At 35.1% G+C, this 18801-nt stretch overlaps 1 protein-coding gene across 1 annotated transcript; it reads right to left on the bottom strand.

Moving 5' to 3' along the window:
- Positions 1–4194: 4194 nt before the first annotated feature.
- On the bottom strand, positions 4195–7468 carry LOC109148698 (putative serine/threonine-protein kinase). Its single transcript, XM_019296436.1, has 6 exons — positions 7232–7468; positions 7032–7147; positions 6597–6813; positions 6240–6477; positions 5996–6146; positions 4195–4598 (listed from the first exon to the last, which is right to left on the bottom strand). Exons 1-6 carry the CDS (start codon positions 7308–7310, stop codon positions 4302–4304), a joined length of 1098 nt encoding a protein of 365 aa, XP_019151981.1. The 5' UTR covers positions 7311–7468; the 3' UTR covers positions 4195–4301.
- Positions 7469–18801: the final 11333 nt, after the last annotated feature.

Genomic DNA, 18801 nt, shown 5'->3' with positions numbered 1-18801 from the left:
ATAGCAAAGCCCCAAAGATAGATATATTTTGCGATTTGCCATCATAAATATACATGTAGGGATGTGGCACAAAGTAGCTCTTCCATGGGAGAGGTCATGGATTTGAGTCTCGGTGGGAGTTAATAGTGATAGTCTGATAGACGGAAAATTATGTTATGGTTCATGTAGCAACATCTCTTATTATTCAGTTTCAATCATTTGACAATATACACTCAATATATGAAACCGATTATTTAGTTACATTTTATACACAATATAGTATAGTGTTATTCAATTTCATTTTATACACACTATAGTTTCATTACAATACCACCAAAGTACATTCTAAGTAAACTACAATTTCATTTAACAATATACATTCAATATGTAAAACTTGCTATTCAATCTCATTTTGTGTAGAATGTAGTTTCATTATGGCACCACTAAAGTATCATTATTATTCAACTACAATTTCATTTGACAATCTACTCTCAATATGTGAGCATGGTTACCGTAGGCGCTAGTCGGGCGCCCGGGCCGCGCCTAAGCGGCCTAGGCGGGCGCCAAAAAAACAGTGGCAGACTTGCAGTTTGATAATTTTAATGAGGCTGTTTTCAATATTCAATCAAATAACACCTCCAAATAAATGAAATAATGATAATTCATAAGTCATAACATCAAAACAATATTAAAAATTAGAAGTACTTAAATATGAAATACTTAGATACTTCAACCATCCAAAGATTCAAACTATCAAACTAGTCTACAGATGTATATATGTCATATTATATATATATATATATATATATATATATATATATATATATATATATATATATATATATATATAGGGTCAGGTTCCTGTGAGGTCAAGTTTTCCCATGCGGTCAGTGCGGCATACACCATTAGGTATGCATAAATGCACCACACAGTGTTCGTAAATACACTATATGTGCGGTGTATTTTTTTTTTTGTGATGCATTTTCTAACATTTCATTCTGGTGTATTTTCCAACATTGTATGGTGCATTTATGCATACCTAATGGTGTATGCCGCACTGACCGCACGGGAAGACCTGACCTCACATGAACCAAAATATATATATATATATATATATATATATATATATATATATATATATATATATATATATATATATATATATATATGAGTGACCCATATAAGTTTTGTTCATCCAAGGATACAGGCCGGCCAGCGAGAGCCAGATCCTCCACAAGTAACTGCGCTCGGCCGAGGTATTCTCCCGGCGTGCTATCTCCTTGACACAAGGACTGGAATTGCGCAAGCAAATTTAGACATCTCGCCCGTGTGGATGACCCTAGAGCAACGGTAAAGGATGACCATACATCATGCGAGGTACTGCGCCCCACAGCGAGGTATAAAACCTCATCGGACATGGAAGAGATTAATAAGGACAGGATCGATTGATCCTGCTGTTCCCATAACGCAAGCGCCGGATTTGGGGAAGTGGTGACGGTGGTGCCGCCCGAGCCTGCGTCGCTGGTGGTGGCCGGTGCAGTCACGGTTGCCGGAGGACACGGTGTATCGCCCGTGACAAACCCGAGAAGGCCTTGCCCTCGGAGAAAAGGTACCAATTGGGTACGTCAGAACAGGTAATTTTTAGTGGTGAGTTTCATTGACACAAAGTGATGTGCCGTAGATAATGTGTTTGGGGTGGCCGGATAAGAGAGAGTAGCGGCCGTAACTGTTCTTTCACTGGAATTCGTCGACATCGTGAGAGGAGAGGAGAGAGAAAGTCTACCTGGCTAGCTGATACCAGATGAGTGAATGTTTTACGTTAATCCAAACTCAGATTGTTACAGAGAGTTACAAAAGAGATAGAAGCCTATCTAACTAACCTCACATAATAGGTGTAGGTTACAAGACTAAATCAACTCTATAAGTACAAGACTAATATAACATATAATTATACAAATAAATTAACACTACTAACAATATATATATATATATATATATATATATATATATATATATATATATATATATATATATTGAAAAAACTTAGTCAGGCCGAGCTGATCGAGTTAACTCGATCGAAATGGATGAGTTAACTCGACTAAGTTAGACGCTAAGCATCTGCCTAGGCGGCCAAATCGGCCGAGTTAGGCGCTAGGCGGTCAGTCACCTAGGAGGGAAATCGTCACGGTCTAAGGACGCCTAGACCAAATTTTGCAACAGTGTATGTGCGACATGTTATTTAGTTTCATTTTATACACACTGTAGTTTCATTACAACATAATTAAAGTATCATTCTAGTTCAATTACAGTTTCATTTGACAATATACAATTAATATGTGATGTCTATATATTATGCAATTTCATTTTATACCCACTGTAATTTTATTATAACATTAATTTAAAAAAAAATGCGTTGTAATAGACGTAATGGATGCTTTTTTTTTAATTAAAAGAAACACTATCATTTTGACCATGATGTACTGTATAATGATTGGTAAATTAATTTAGAATTAGATTTGCACACAAATTATGCCGTGCAACCGAATGCACATTGTAAGGTGCATACGGTTGTAAAACGGCGCCGTTTTTGTTAAAAAAAAAACGTGCGTCCCACTTAAAGAAGAAATCAGGTTCGATTCCCGACAATAACATTTTTATATATCCAGAAATTCATAACTATATATCCAGAAATCCATAACTATATATCCACAAATTCATAACTATATATCCACAGTGAATGAATGAATGAATGAAGTAAAAATTCACAATGAATGAAGTAAAAATCCACAATGAATGAACTAAATATCCACAATGAATGAACTAAATATCCACAATGATTGAACTAAATATCCACAATGATTGAACTATATATCCAGAAATTCATAACTATATATCCACAGTGAATGAATGAAGTAAATATTTACAATGAATGAACTAAATATCCACAATGAATGAACTAAATATCCATAAATTCATAACTATATATCCACGAATTTATAACTATATATCCAGAAATTCATAACTATATATCCACAATAATGCTATTGCCGAGAATCAAACCTGATTTTTTTTTTTAAAGTGAAACGTGCGTTTTTTATAAAAATGACATCGTTTTGTATCGTATGCACCATGCGCATGGTACATTCGGTTGCACAGCATAACTATTGAGATTTGCATCTCCCATCCAATACCTAGTGATGAGTGATGAATCATACATGGCCCAAGCTTAATAATTTCATCACTATGGGTCTCATTGCAAGTCTAATGACTTGAATCCATTCAAGTGGAAATCCAAATACCCAAATATTTAAAGTGATATGAATTATGAAATAAAACTTTAGCACAAACAGTAGATTCACACTTTGAGCCTAGATTGGAGCCCATGGTACGTGTTTTTTTTTTTTTTTTTTTGATTCTTTAAGTGGTAGTATCTGTTCTATACTTTCTCAAACATTTTCAGCCTCAAAAATCTAAGCCCCCACCACCGGAGTTGGAACCATTGAGCATCCACTTAAATGGATAACCGGGATGCCATCGTACTATATGATACGTGTTTAGATTGCTTTAATTTAATTTAAATTAGTATTTGCCAGATTTATAGTATTTTAGACCTAAATGCCTAATTAAACTTCTCCTAATCATTATTCTATGGACCATGATCAACACATTTATGTGAATCATAAATAAAGAAAAAAGTACATTTTTAATATACTAAAAATATATTATTTGTATACATAAATTACATTATTTAAAAATATTTTTTTATATATATATTATCAAATAATGTACATTTAGTACATAAATAATATACTTTTAATAGGTTAAAAATGTATATAACATTTATGTCCACACAATAATTTGCCAACTTCTCCATACCTGTTTTTTGGTGGATACTCCATACCTGTTTTAATTTTAGCCTCATAGGCCATTATTTTAATGCCTTCTAATCTAGAAAGGTAAGTGATAATATTCCTATTATTGGGGAGGGAGAATGAATTTGAGTGTGACTAAAGCTCAAATGACAAATGAGTTCTTTTTGTGGAAAAAATTCTAGAATAATCTAGATTCAATTCTCACAAGTGTGATGATTTTTCTTGGATCAGCTTTAGTGCCTCCTAGAGTGAATGGGGATTAATCGGGTGGACCTGAACAGTTAAACAGAGAAAGAAAGACTCAGACCAACTCGTGATTTATACATAAAACAAAAAAAATAATAAATAAAAGTCTTAATACTTATGTCTAATCCATGAACCAAACACATCCAAAATATACAGAGCTAACACTACCAGAGGCCATGGCGATTACACATTAGCTGTTTCAAGCTAAGGGCTGAAAGTGGGAAAAACAATGCTAGTTTTTGTGGAGTGTATCTTAACATCTCTGAGATCAGCCAGAATCCCAGGCCTGGAGATGTTCTTCATGTTTTCATCAATGGCAGCCTCATCGTGGTTGCTCAACATCTTGATCGCCGTCGACATTTTTGGTCGGAGCGTGGTGGTCTCTTGAACGCAAAGCAGGCCGGTCTTCAAGAACCGGCCGGCTTCTTCCGCCGGAAATTCTCCCTCCAGGAGAGGGTCCACTAGTTGCAATAGTTGGTCAGCTTTGTACATCTCCCATGCCTGCAATACCAACACAAGTGTATCATATGATGTTAATTAGGTCAATCAATCTATTATGCAGCTCAGCGCAGCTTTTGTTGACCCCTTTATTTATTTTTTAAATAGATCCAAATCCCACTTGCTTTTTTTTTTTTTTTTTCCCAGGATAAGACGAATCTAGTTCAGTTTCAATCAAATCTTATTCAGGTTAGTTCTTAATAAATACTGAATAAAAATTAAAATATTACACACTCTGTCTGATATTCGAATCTCTATTTAGCTATTTTCTCAAAAGTTAAATGAAAAATTATAATATAAAAGATAGCTAATTCTAGTGGAAATTCATTGTACGTTTTTGTAGCAATTTTAAATTTGGTCATAGATAATTGATTTTATCATTTAACAACTCATGCATACTATCATATTTTAGACACTTTTGATCTTCCGGTGACTTTTTTAGGTGAAACTCTATTTTAAGCAAGAGCATTTTCGTCTCTACAATTTTTTTTAATTTTTAGTTTTCTACGCCAATTATTTCTTCTTCTAATTTTTGTTTGTTCAATTGTCGATTGCACAATTTTCTTCACCCGGCTCTTGCCTTCAACTCGACCCCAAATTGTCGTTCGTCAATGTGAAACCGAGTACGTGAGGACCTCCGGTTACGGGGGAATTTTGCAACGCAGTTGAAAAGTTCAGGATGTCTCCATCCAATCGGCTTCAGTCTAACCGATATCGTTTTAGTCCATGATTATGTGAATCATCTACTATAGATATAGAGCAAAAAAAAAAAAAAGAAAAAAAAGAATAAAAGAAAGAAGTCTATTCGTTGTCATCGGAAAAATACCTTCTTTTTTTTTTCTAAAATAAGGTTTCACCGAGAAAAAGTCATTAAAAGTGTTCAAAATATAATAGTCTGAGGTGTTATATGACAAAAACGATTGTTTAGGACTAAATTTAAAAATGCCACCAAAGACAAGAGACTTTCGCTAGAATTAACTCATTGAAAAATAATAATAAAAAAGTAAATAGACGAAAATACCTTGCCTAAAATAAAATTTCAGCTGAAAAATTATAGGAAGGACAAAAAGTATACGTCCAAAATATGATAGTATAAAGTTTTAAATGGCAAAAATGATAATTTAAGATTAAATCTAGAATCACTACTAAAGACAAGTACATCGCTAAAATTAAGTTTATAAAAAATTATTTATTTTCATTACTCAAAACATACCTTAATCATATCGTACTTTAACTATTTAAAAATCAAAACGCAAACACTGTCAAATCCATATTAAAAGATCGAAGTCATTTCACATTTGTTAATTTTCTATTTTAAAATGTTTGACCAACTCCTTTCATTCTAATTATATTTATTTATTTATACTAAGAAAATTTGTATTGTTAGTAGAACAGCATACCTTATTAACTAAGAAGTGCTCTCCTCGTTCCAAGTCAAATGCAACTATTGGGCCGCCACTCACAATCTCTAATAACAAAACTCCAAAACTATAAACATCTGATTTTCTGGTAAAATGTCCACTAATTGCATATTCTGGAGAAAGATAGCCCCTTTCACACACACAAATAATTTCAAAGTAAGCTTATTATATAAGTAAATAAATTAAATTTGAGTCTAGTATCAATATTTGTTTAATAACTTACAATGTTCCGGCAACTCGTGTACTAATGTGAGAAATGTTTCCCCTAAATAACCTAGCCAAGCCAAAATCTGTAACCTTTGGCGTAAAATTATGATCAAGAACAATGTTACTGGCTTTAATATCTCGATGAACGATGTGAGGATTCACTTCTTCATGGAGATAGGATAAAGCTTTAGCCACACCAAGGCATATTTCTTTCCTTAGCCTCCAACTAAACCTCATCCTGGTTTGTTCTGCACCTGTAAGTCAATCTGATGAGATTAGTTAAACCCCAATTCCTACCCAAGTAAGATAGATTAAACTATATATGTATGTATTAATCTATATATCGGAGATATTAAGGATAATTTGTTGGTACCAAGAAAGGCATGAATAAGGCTATTGTTTTCCATGTAATCATAGACTAGAAGCCTGTTGGCACCATGAACACAATACCCACGGAGTGTTACTAGATTTTCATGTTTGATAACAGACAATGCAGCAATCTCAGACACGAACTCTCTCTCCCCTCGCAGCGATTCAAGCTCAACCGACAGAACCTTAACAGCCACAAAGCTTCCATCTTCAAGCCGACCCTTTCACCACAACCATGAAGCAAACACATATTTAACCTCAAAATGTCATCTTTAATGAAGATCAAAAACAATATTCAACACTCAATCTGACCAGCAGTTTACCACTTAATTGGGCCAGCCCAATGTGAACCGGAATTTGTCTGAAACATTTAGTGTTTGTTCAGAACATCTTGTGGTCTAACAAAATAAAAATATAATATTGAGTATATGATTATTACCTTGTATACAGAACCAAAACCTCCCTCTCCAATCTTACAAGATGGTCTGAATCCTTGAGTCGCAGATTTCAATTCCTCGTACGAAAACAAACGAATACTCTCAACAATTGTTTCATCTGTACGTACAATTAAGAAAGATTCTAGCTGATGATCAAGAAATTAAAACCTCATATAACATACGACAGAAATAATATATGTACCATGTTGGGTTTTGGGAGACTCTGAAGTGATTGGGGAAGAGTAGTGGAAGCACTTTGAAAAGGGAAAAGAAAACTTCATGTTTGTAATATGAAGATCAGATGCCCTTTCTGATTCTTCCTTCTAAACTCTCTGTTAGTTGGTTCAACTGTGATCTGAAACTTTATTGTGCTAATAATAATGTGTATATAGACATACATAGCCATGAATAATAATGTTGACTTCCATATATATACAATAAAGGTAGATGGAAGAGGTCTAAAAATATATAATTTTTAATTTAACCAAGCTTGACATGCATACTGTTATTGTTGTGGGTGATGGCCGCATGAATGGATTTCTTTGAAATCGAAAAGTCAACTTTGACCTCCTTAATTTAATTATTTTTGTTTTGGATCAACTTGATGAAGATGGACGAATTCATATGTGATTCTATTATCCTCATGGTTATATATGTTCACAGTCTATATATATATATATATATATATATATATATATATATATATATATATATATATATATATCCTCATGGTTATATATTTTCATAAATCACCCTTCACCTATTTTAAAATATCAAAATTAGTCCTCGATCAACTTCAAATAATCGAAACAAATTTAACCTTTAATTATGTATTTGTTATCTAATTTAGTCTTTCAGACAATTTTTTGATAAAATACAAAGACAATATTGAAAATTCAAACTTCTTCTAACTTATGTGTAGAAGAATTCAGAAAAAGCAGTGAGGAAAACGAGTTGTGAATATTCGTGACCCTACGAATAGAGTTAGATTTAATTAGGAACATTATATTCAATACAACAGGAAAAGTTTAATAATGATTTTGAATTAGCTTGAGAAATTAAGATTTTCACATTTTTATTTAAAAAGTTAAAATTCGTACATTTATAACAACGATCAATAAAAAAAAATAACAATATAAACTTTAATTAAATTTGTATGCATTTGGTTGAAAAACTAAATCATGTATAAAAAAAATACAATGTTAAAGAATTAATTTACATGGTTTAATTGTAAGTTGAGGATGAATTTTGATATTTTGAAAATATAATTGAAGACTATTTATGATATATACTTTAAATTATCATATCTCATATCATAATTTTAAAGCAGAGGGTGACTTAAAGCTTAAAATAATAAAATTTTTGACTTAGCTTCCATGAGAAATAAGTTATATTAACTATATATTTAATTGTGTACGTATAATTGAAACGGATGCTACATACCTACCTAAGTAGCTCTACTGCAGGGATTAGAATTGACTTGGTTAAGGGACTGTAGAAGAGAGATAGTATCACATTAATGTTGATATATTAATATATATAGGATTGAAATGATCAAAATCCACTACACCCCCCCCCCCCCCCCCCCCTTGTGTTTATATTTTTATATATATTGCTCAGGTAAAAAATAGAGTTGAATTTCAATCATTTACCCGTCCAGATAAACCGTCGTGGTGGTATTATGATAATTTTGTGTAAGTTCATATTCTTTTGTTTTTGGATGCATTATTTTCCTTCTTCAAGTGTATATTTATTTTATTAGCTTCTCAAACGTTTGATGCATTATTTTTTTCTTTTTCAAGTGCATATGTTTGTCTCTTTGAGTGTATATTTATTTTATTACCTTTTCAAAAGATTGGTGCATTATTTTTCTTCTTCAAATGTATATTTTTGTCTTTTCAAGTGCGTATCCTTTACTAGCTTCTTAAAATAATATTTACAGTGTATAACTTCAAATCTACGAGTGCATAACTTTGAACTTTCAAATCTTAAATTTTATAGTGCATAACTTCAAATCTTCAAGTGTAAAACTTTAAACCTTCTGATCCATAACTATGACTTATCTTTTAAATTGTTAATTCCAACTAGTAAGCTTGATTAAAGTTTTTGGTTGTTAATTCAGTGTCTGAATTATTTCATCAAGTATTAGTAATGGTTGAATTTTATTGCGGAACACTCCTTCACCTTCAGGCTTGCAATCCTAGGAAGCGTTATTTTTTAAAAAAATATTTCCTTCATTCTGGGCGCACTAGTAGAGAATTGACCAAAAAAATGCAACAATACGCTACTTTAGTTACCAATAAAGACGCGTGAAGTAAAAAAAAAAAAAAAAAAAAAAAAAAAACAAAGCCGCGATTGATCTGAATTAGTAAAGACTCAAATGACTCATTCTTTATTAGTGGCGGTTGATCTTAATTAGATCAATGACTAAAATCTCACATCATTTTTCACTTGGGAGATCCTTCGTACCAAAACTAGCCTTATATATATGTTTGTCAACGTGTTTGTTAACGTTAACGAATACTACGTTCCCATACGTTAATGAGCACTAATAAACATAAATAGAATTTTCAAAAAACCTTAACAAATGAGAGCAAAAATAACCCTCTAAAAATATTAACGAACAAAAACAACATCAATTTATTCATGTTTGGTTTGTTAACGGGCCCCTATTAACAGCCAAATATGTAAAAGAGTGTTATGAGACTACTTTTAGATGATTTCGATGTCTTAAAGTGGGCGGCTGAAAATATGTTAATCTTATAATAATAACTACTGCCCAACTTGCTATTATGAGATTAAGCAATCCCTTTGGAGTTTGGACCAAGAAGCCCATTAAAGCCATCACAAATAGAAATTGCAGTAATGGCGCATACAATTAATGCAGAAAACGCATTTACGTGCTCCTAACTCCTATCAACCAGTTGTTATATTATAGACCGCGGTGCATAATCGATTATGCACCGCGGCCCATATACGGCGCCGTTTTTTTAAGTAAAGAAACGGCCCGCCGTTAGAGTTAACGCAAATTATGCTGTGCAACCGAATGCACCTTGCAAGGTGCATACGGTTGCAAAACGGCGCCGTTTTGGTTAAAAAAAAACGCGCGTCCCACTTAAAGAAGAAATCAGGTTCGATTCCCGGCAATAGCATTTTTATATATCCAGAAATTCATAACTATATAACCACAATTTCATAACTATATATCCACAATTTCATAACTATATATCCACAGTGAATGAATGAAGTAAAAATCCACAATGAATGAATGAATGAAGTAAAAATCCACAATGAATGAACTAAATATCCACAATATATGATTGAACTAAATGTCCACAATGAATGAACTAAATATCCATAAATTCATAACTATATAACCACAATTTCATAACTATATATCCACAATTTCATAACTATATATCCACAGTGAATGAATGAAGTAAAAATCCACAATGAATGAATGAATGAAGTAAAAATCCACAATGAATGAATGAATGAAGTAAAAATCCACAATGAATGAACTAAATATCCACAATATATGATTAAACTAAATATCCACAATGAATGAACTAAATATCCATAAATTCATTACTATATAACCACAATTTCATAACTATATATCCACAATTTCATAACTATATATCCACAATAATGCTATTGCTGAGAGTCGAACCTGATTTTTTTTTTTTAAAGTGGGACGCGCGTTTTTAATCAAAACGACGTCGTTTTGAACCGTATGCACCATGCGCATGGTACATTCGGTTGCACAGCATAACTATTGTAGAGTTAACGGAGTCCGCTTGTTTGGTGTATTAAACACCAACTGACACTACAGTATATCCAAACCGACACTGCAGTTATATCAAAATGATACTGTAGTTATAGTGAAATGAAACTGCAGTGTATATAAACTGAAACTGAATAACATTTCACATATTTGAGTGTATATTGTACAATGAAGCTGTAATTATATCAAAATGATCATTTAGTTGTGTTTTAATAAAACTATAGTGTATATAAAATAAAATTAAATAACATTTTCACATATTTGAGTCTATAAATATCGAATGAAACTATAATTATATCGAAATGAAACTGTAGTTGTGTTCAACTGAAACTGCAGTGTATACAAAATGACACTGAATAACAGAGTTATTTTTTGCAAAAGGGTGCGAAACGGCGGAAATAAACACTGTTAATTTTCATTTTAAAAAAAAAAAGACGCGCGGTGCATAATCGATAAACACAGTCGTTATATTATAGACCGCGGTGCATGTGCATCGCGGTCAAAAACGACGCCGTTTCTTTAAGTCAAGAAACGGCCCGCCGTTAGAGTTAACGGAGTCCGCTTGTTTGGTGTATTAAACACCAACTGATACTACAGTATATCCAAACCGACACTACAGTTATATCAAAATGATACTGTAGTTATAGTGAAATGAAACTGCAGTGTATATAAACTGAAACTGAATAACATTTCACATATTTGAGTGTATATTGTACAATGAAGCTGTAATTATATCAAAATGATCATGTAGTTGTGTGTTAATGAAACTATAGTGTATATAAAATAAAATTAAATAACATTTTCACATATTTGAGTCTATAAATATCGAATGAAACTATAGTTATATCGAAATGAAACTGTAGTTGTGTTCAACTGAAACTGCAGTGTATACAAAATGACACTGAATAACAGAGTTACTTTTTACAAAAGGGTGCGAAACGACGGAAACAAACACTGTTAATTTTCATTTAAAAAAAAAAAAAAAAAAAAAAGACGCGCGGTGCATAATCGATTATGCACCGCAGTGCATAATATAATTTGCCAACCTTCTCCTTCCAAAAAAGTTAATAAATTTCTAAAATATTTGAGTGCATATAAATTACAATAATTTAGTTGATCAGCAAATCAAACTAAGGGTGTGTTTGATTGACATGTTTTACTATTAGGAATGGGTATCAAAGTTATTATTATTCTTCTTTCAAAGGCTGAACCCCAACCCTAAGGACCCCCATACCCCGCCCCGACAGATATAAATCATGGTGACTCAACTGAACATGAACCACAGAGGTTAGACCGGTGCTCACTGCGCACAAGGAGCAGACTCGATCCCTGGTCATTCTTTCAAAGTTTCACCTCTATGACCAGTTGAGCTACCCATGCGGGCTCAAAGTTATTATTATTGTTTGGTTGACAGGTTGTTAGAATACTACTATGAGTTTCAATTACCCCTTAATTGAAAAACTCATTTCCTAATAAAATAAGTGTTTCATTTCATTATTCCACTTCAGCCTAATCATTCTCATTCGGCCCCTACTACCAAACATGCAATTACTTTCACCAAAACTCATTACCATGATCAAGTATTTGATACTCATTCTGATTTCGATTCCGATTCCCATATGCGAACCAAACACGCCCTAAGTGGGCGATTGGTTCAGGTTATATATAAGATAACCAAGGTTATATTTGCTTGGTAATATAAAATTCTCATGTTTGGTTCAGGATATGTAACTTTTCCAGGGAATGTCAGATAACCTCCGCATTAAGAGGCCGTTTGGTTCACGGAATGTTAGATTGCTGAGAATGTTAGGGGGTGTATTCAATCATGACTTTTGTAGAGTTTTAAAGACTTTTAAAATGATAGATTTTAATAAACTTTGATTGACTTTCGTAGAGTCGTTCAAAACTTTTTAAAACTTTATAAGACTCTCTAAAAGTCTATACAAAAAACATTCATAGACTTTTATCAACTTTTTATTTTAAAAAGTCTACAAAAGTCATTGAAATTCTAAATTGAATACATCCTTACAAACTTTCAATGATTTTATTTTTATCATTTACAATTTTCTTACAAAACATTAATTTGCTATACGTAGTAACCTGTTGTTAAAAAGAAAAAAAGAAAAATATATATTACGAATATAAACATAAAAATAATAAAAATCAAAAAATATATAAGTATTTATATGAATATTATGAAACATATATTAAAATTTGACGATGAAAAATTTACTTTGTTCATGTATTTAGGGAGAATTAGAGATAGTTAGGGATAAAAAATTCATAGAAAAAAATAAAAACCAATATAAACAAGCAATAATGAAGCAAAAATAATATTATTTCGAATTTTTAGATGAAGATTTTAAAGTTTAGGAGAGAAAAAAATTGGTAGAGTTTAGGTATGACCAAAATATAGGATAATGAAGAAAAAATAATTTTATTGAATTTAGATAGGTTTATAGAGTTTAAATAGGGGGAAATAGAGTTTAAATAGAGAGAGAAAACATTCAAAGTTGTTAGAAAGAAAATTTGAAATCTTGGGGTTGAGGGTTGGATTTCAACTATTTATATTTGACTAGGAAAAGTCTACAAAAGTCTTAAAATTAAAAAGTCTACAAAAGTTCATAACTTTTTGAATACCACATGACTTTTAAAGACTCTTTAAAAGTCTTAATCGAATACCACATGACTTTTAAAGACTCTTTAAAAATCTTGATTGAATACCGCCTAACTTTTAAAGACTCTCTAAAAGTTTGAATTGAATACCTCCAAACTTTTAAAGTTCATAAAAGTCTTTAAAACTCTATGAAAGTTATGATTGAATACACCCCCCTTAGATTGCTTGTGTTTGGTTAAAATTGAGGTATGTAATATACTCATGTTTGGTTTAAGGTTATCTTTTATATTTATATATATATATATATACATATATATATATATATATATATATATATATATATATATATATATATATATAATAGCTAACATAAAATATATATTTTTAAATAATTAAAATTAAAATGACAAAATTTATAAAAATATCTAAGGTTATCTTACATAACCTAAAAAAAATGAAGGGAATCACATTCCCTTCAAAATCCTATGTGGAGGGAATGTTTCATTTCCTAGGAATGTTATATTCCCTCAGATAATATGGACCAAACAAATGAATGTAAGCTCTGGAATGTTACATTCCCTTGGTTATATAATATAACCTGAACCAAACGGGCCCTAAGTTTTTAGCTATTGGAAGGAAATGTGAGATACCCACCAATTTCTTAGGTAATCTCACATTCCCTTGTCTTATTACTCATGTTGGGTTTTGTATTTTTAAATCAATTTATCTTATTACTATTGTGTTATTTACATATCTTAGTTTTAAACAGTTTTAAACTAAACACAATATAACATTCCCAGTAATGTAACATTCCCAGCAATCTAACATTTCTAGAGATAATTTAACATTCCGTGAACCAGATGCACCTAAATATCAATGTACATAAAAGGATTTGTTCATATTAGGACTCTATTATCCATATTAGACTAGGACTATATTATTTGGGTTAGACTAGGATTCTATCTAGCATCTCTATATATTCGCCCCATTGTACTCTCAAACATTATCATTGAATACAGAAAATATATTCTCATCTGGTATCAGCTAGGTTTTTCCATGAAAAATATCGGTGTTAATGACGGCTCTGTTCTTGGTTCATCTGAACGGACTGTTATCGAGATTCCTACGATGCCTGCAAGTGGTAGCCTCTCATCGGCTCATCACTTTGTTTCGTTAAAGTTGACCTCCCGGAATTATCTATTCTGGCGGACTCAAATGCTTCCGTTTCTTGAAGGCCAAGGGCTTCTAGGGTTTATTGATGGTTATACACCCTTTTCGACAGTATCACCGGCGCTGGCATCAACCGCGGACAGCGTCCCGGCGGTGGTTTCTGATCTCCCAACACGGCAGCTCGTGTGGCGCCGGCAAGACAAAGTCATCCTCTCCATGCTCATCTCCTCTTTATCCGAGGAGACTCTTCGCTTCACCGTCGGCAAGGGCACCTCGCGGTAGCTTTGGCAGGTAATCGAACAAACCCTAGGTTCGTCTACCCGCTCTCGTGCGCTCCGGCTTCTCGACGAACTTCAGGGGCTCCGTCAAGATGATTCCTCCATATCTGATTACCTTGGTCGTGCCCAGATGTTGATTGATGAATTGGCTCTCGCTGATCATCATGTTGAGTTGGATGATCAGAGCTTATACGTGTTTTGTGGTTTACGCCCGGAGTTCTGACCATTGGTGGCAACCCTAGCCCGTGGTGCTCCTCCCCCCCCCCCCCCCCCCCCCCCCGGAGGTTGCAGATTTTCTTGTTTCGCAGGAGTGGATCTGTTCGGATGACGGCGCGACTCTTGGCGCACCAGCAGCCTTGGCCGTGAGTTGTGGAGGACACGGTGGTCGCGACGACAGTCCGCAAAACCGAGGAGGTGGCGGCCGCAGAAAAGGGCGCGATGGCCGTAGCCGGGGGCGGTCCAACTCGGGCCCTCGGTGTCAACTTTGCAACAAGCAAGGGCATATAGCTACGACATGTTGGCATCGTTTCAATCCAAATCCGGATCCTCAGGCGAATGTCGTCGTTTCTGGTGTTGAAGGTTCTATGGATGACTCTCATCAGTGATTTCCCGACATTGGGGCCACAAATCATGCCACTCCTGATCCCACCTTATTGACGTCATCTACTACGTATAATGGTCCATAGACACTTCGGGTCAGCAATGATACAAGTTTGCCTATTGTTACTGTTGGTTCTACTTCGTCAGCCACTGATTCTAGGTCGTTTCGTATGTCTGATGTCTTGCATGTTCCTGGTTTATCTTCTTCGTTATTATCTGTTCAGCGTTTTGCTAAAGAAAATAATGTCTTTTTTTAGTTTCACCCTTCGTGTTTCTTTGTGAAGGACATTACAACCAGGAACACTCTGTTTAAGGGGCATGCGTCTGGGGGTTTATATGTCTGGCCTGCCTCGTGTCCGGCTTCCGCTGCTTTTGTTGCTGCACAATCCTCTTTAGTTTGGCATATGCGACTTGGGCATCCACACTCTCGGGTCTTGCGTCAAATTTTAGGCTCGTCCAGTCTTAGTTCTTTTAATCCCAGTGATTTGCCCAATATTTGTTCCTCTTGTCAATTGGGCAAGTCGTCTCGTTTTCCTTTATCGCGTGCTGAATCTACTAGTTCGCATCCTTTAGAATTAATATATTCGGATATTTGGGGCCCTGCGCCGATACTTTCTGCAAATGGCTTTAAATATTTTGTATTATTTGTGGATGATTACACTCGTTACATGTGGTATTATCCTATGCGGGTTAAGTCTGATTTATATGCGATATTTGATAAGTTTCGGTCACTTGTTGAACGTTCATTCTCTCGTAAAATTCTATCTTTTCAGTCTGATTTAGGGGGAGAATACAAAAAGCTTGGTTCGACTCTCGCGTCGTTAGGTATTCGTCATAGGTAGTCTTATGCGTATACTCATGAACAAAACGGCAGAGTAGAACGCAAGCATCGCCATATTGTCGAAACAGGACTGGTGCTAATGGCCCAGTCCTCTGTTCCGTCTCGTTTCTGGGATTATGCGTTCGAAACTACTGTGTATCTCATTAATAAAATGCCCACTCGTGTCTTATCTGATAAATCTCCTCATTATTTCTTGCATCGATCTCCTCCCTCTTATTCATATTTGCGTGTTTTTGAGTGTCTATGTTTTCCTAACCAGCGTCCCTATAATCGCAGCAAACTACAGTTTCGGTCGTCTCCTTGTGTCTTTTTAGGATATCCCCCATCTTTTCGTAGCTATCGTTGTTTAAACACTAACACTAACAAGGTTTTTATCTGTCGTCATGTGCGATTCGATGAGACTGTCTTTCCTTTTGTTGCTTCTGTTGACTCGTAGGTACCCACACCACGCCCGGAGCCATGAGGTGTTGCGCCGGTTGTGTCTCGTGATAAGCCGAGTACTGTCTCGGCCTTTGATCAACCTGCTGTGCCCGTAGCCAGGTCCGACCAGCACCGCGATCAGCCCGCCTCTGCCGAGCCGTCTGTGACCGAGTCCGAGCGGACAGTCACGAACCAGCCACCCGCTCGGCCGAGAGGTCGACCCCGTGGTCGATCTCGTCCCGTTATCTCACCCGTTCGGTCTCATGAGATGAATACGTGGAGCTCGGGGCCGCATGATCATGTTGCTCTATCCACTGATGTCACTACTGAGCCTACATATTTTACTCAAGCGGTCAAATTTCCCGAATGGCGGGATGCAATGGATTTGGAATTTAATGCCTTGGTGCACAACAATACATGGTGGCTCGTTCCTTTTAAATCAGGTATGAATGTGGTTGGCTGCAAATGGGTGTTTAGAACTAAGAGAAAAGCTGATAGTTCGGTTGAGTGTTACAAGGCTCGATTAGTTGCCAAGGGACTCAATCAGGTTGCCGGTGAGGATTTCTTTGAGACTTTTAGTCTCGTGGTTAAACCGACTACAATACGTCTTCTCTTATCCTTAGCTATTTCTCGTGGATGGACTATTCGACAGTTAGACATTCACAATGCTTTCCTAAATGGCAATCTTCCTGAGACGGTTTATATGCGCCAGCCCCCAGGCTATGAAGACAAAACGATGCCCGGGCACGTTTGTCTCCTTCAACGTTCTTTGTATGGGCTTAAGCAAGCTCCCCGCGCCTGGTTCACACGTTTGCATGGTTTTCTGATTTCTGTTAGTTTCTCACCTTCCAAAACTGATGTATCTTTGTTTATATATTCACGTGGCAATACTCGTCTATATTTTCTGGTTTATGTGGATGATATTTTAGTCATGGGTTCTGATTCGGCTCTTGTGACTGATCTTATTGGCAAGTTGGCTCTTGAATTTAAAGTTCGTGATATGGAGTGTCCTCGTTTTTTCTGGGTATTGAGACTGTTCCGTTGTCTAGTGGCATGCTTCTGTCTCAACAACGGTACATGAAAGATATTTTAAAACGAGCAGGTATGGTTGATTGCAAGCCCGTGGCCACTCCGGTTTCAACCGCGAAGGCCGAGACCGGTGACGTGGTGCCATATGCTGATCCCACTCAGTATCGTAGCTTTGCAGGTGCTCTGCAATATCTTACGGTAACTCGTCCTGATCTTTCTTATGCAGTCAATCGTTTGTGTCAGCACATGCACTCTCCCTCTACTGCGGATTAGGCGGCTCTCAAGAGGGTGTCACGGTATGTAAATGGGACACTACATCTCGGTTTTAAAATTACTCCTTCTTCCTCTCTGGACATTCATACATGTTCTTATTCGGATTGGGCTGGCAATCCTGATGATCGAAAATCTACTAGTGGTTTTGCTGTGTTTTTGGGGCCCAATCTTGTCTCATGGATTTGTCGAAAGCAGCGTACTGTGACTCGTTCCTCCACTGAGGCTGAATACAAAGGACTCGCTGATGTTTCTGCAGAGGTTACTTGGCTTGTCTCTCTGATGAAGGAACTGCAGAGGTTACTTGGCTTGTCTCTTAATCTGAGAGCTACTTATCTATATGATAATCCGGTGTTTCATGCTCGCACCAAGCGCATCAAGATCGACTACCACTTTGTTCGCGATAAAGTAGCAAAGAAGGAATTACAAGTCAATTTTATTTCTACCAAAGATCAGATAGCAGATATTTTTACTAAGTCTCTTTCGTTTCTACGTTTTAATTTTCTCCGTTCCAAGCTCAATGTTTTGGGTAGCCAACCTTGTGCTTGATGGAGAGTATTAAAGTATTAGGATCCATATTAGACTAGACTATATTATTCAAGTTAAACTAGAATTCTATCTAGCATCTCTATATATTCGCTCCTATACTCTCAAACATTATCATTGAATACAAAAAATATATTCTCATCATTCACACTATCACAATTTATCTTTTCTTTTAAATATTACCTACTAACTATTAAGTCCCGTGCGGGCTAAT

The sequence above is a fragment of the Ipomoea nil genome, unplaced genomic scaffold (assembly GCF_001879475.1).
Source record: "Ipomoea nil cultivar Tokyo-kokei standard unplaced genomic scaffold, Asagao_1.1 scaffold0268, whole genome shotgun sequence".
In the NCBI taxonomy this organism is placed as follows: Eukaryota; Viridiplantae; Streptophyta; class Magnoliopsida; order Solanales; family Convolvulaceae; genus Ipomoea; species Ipomoea nil.
Note: the sequence above shows the minus strand (reverse complement) of the source record. Positions and strands in the feature narration are given on the sequence as shown.

Coding starts and splice junctions, on each gene's coding strand:
- LOC109148698 (XM_019296436.1), bottom strand. CDS start 7,310: ATGAAGTTTTCTTTTCCCTTTTCAAAGTGCTTCCACTACTCTTCCCCA. Junction 6,814..7,031: donor GTTTTGGTTCTGTATACAAG/GTAATAATCATA, acceptor TTGTGGTGAAAG/GGTCGGCTTGAAGATGGAAG. Junction 6,478..6,596: donor CCTTATTCATGCCTTTCTTG/GTACCAACAAAT, acceptor ATTGACTTACAG/GTGCAGAACAAACCAGGATG.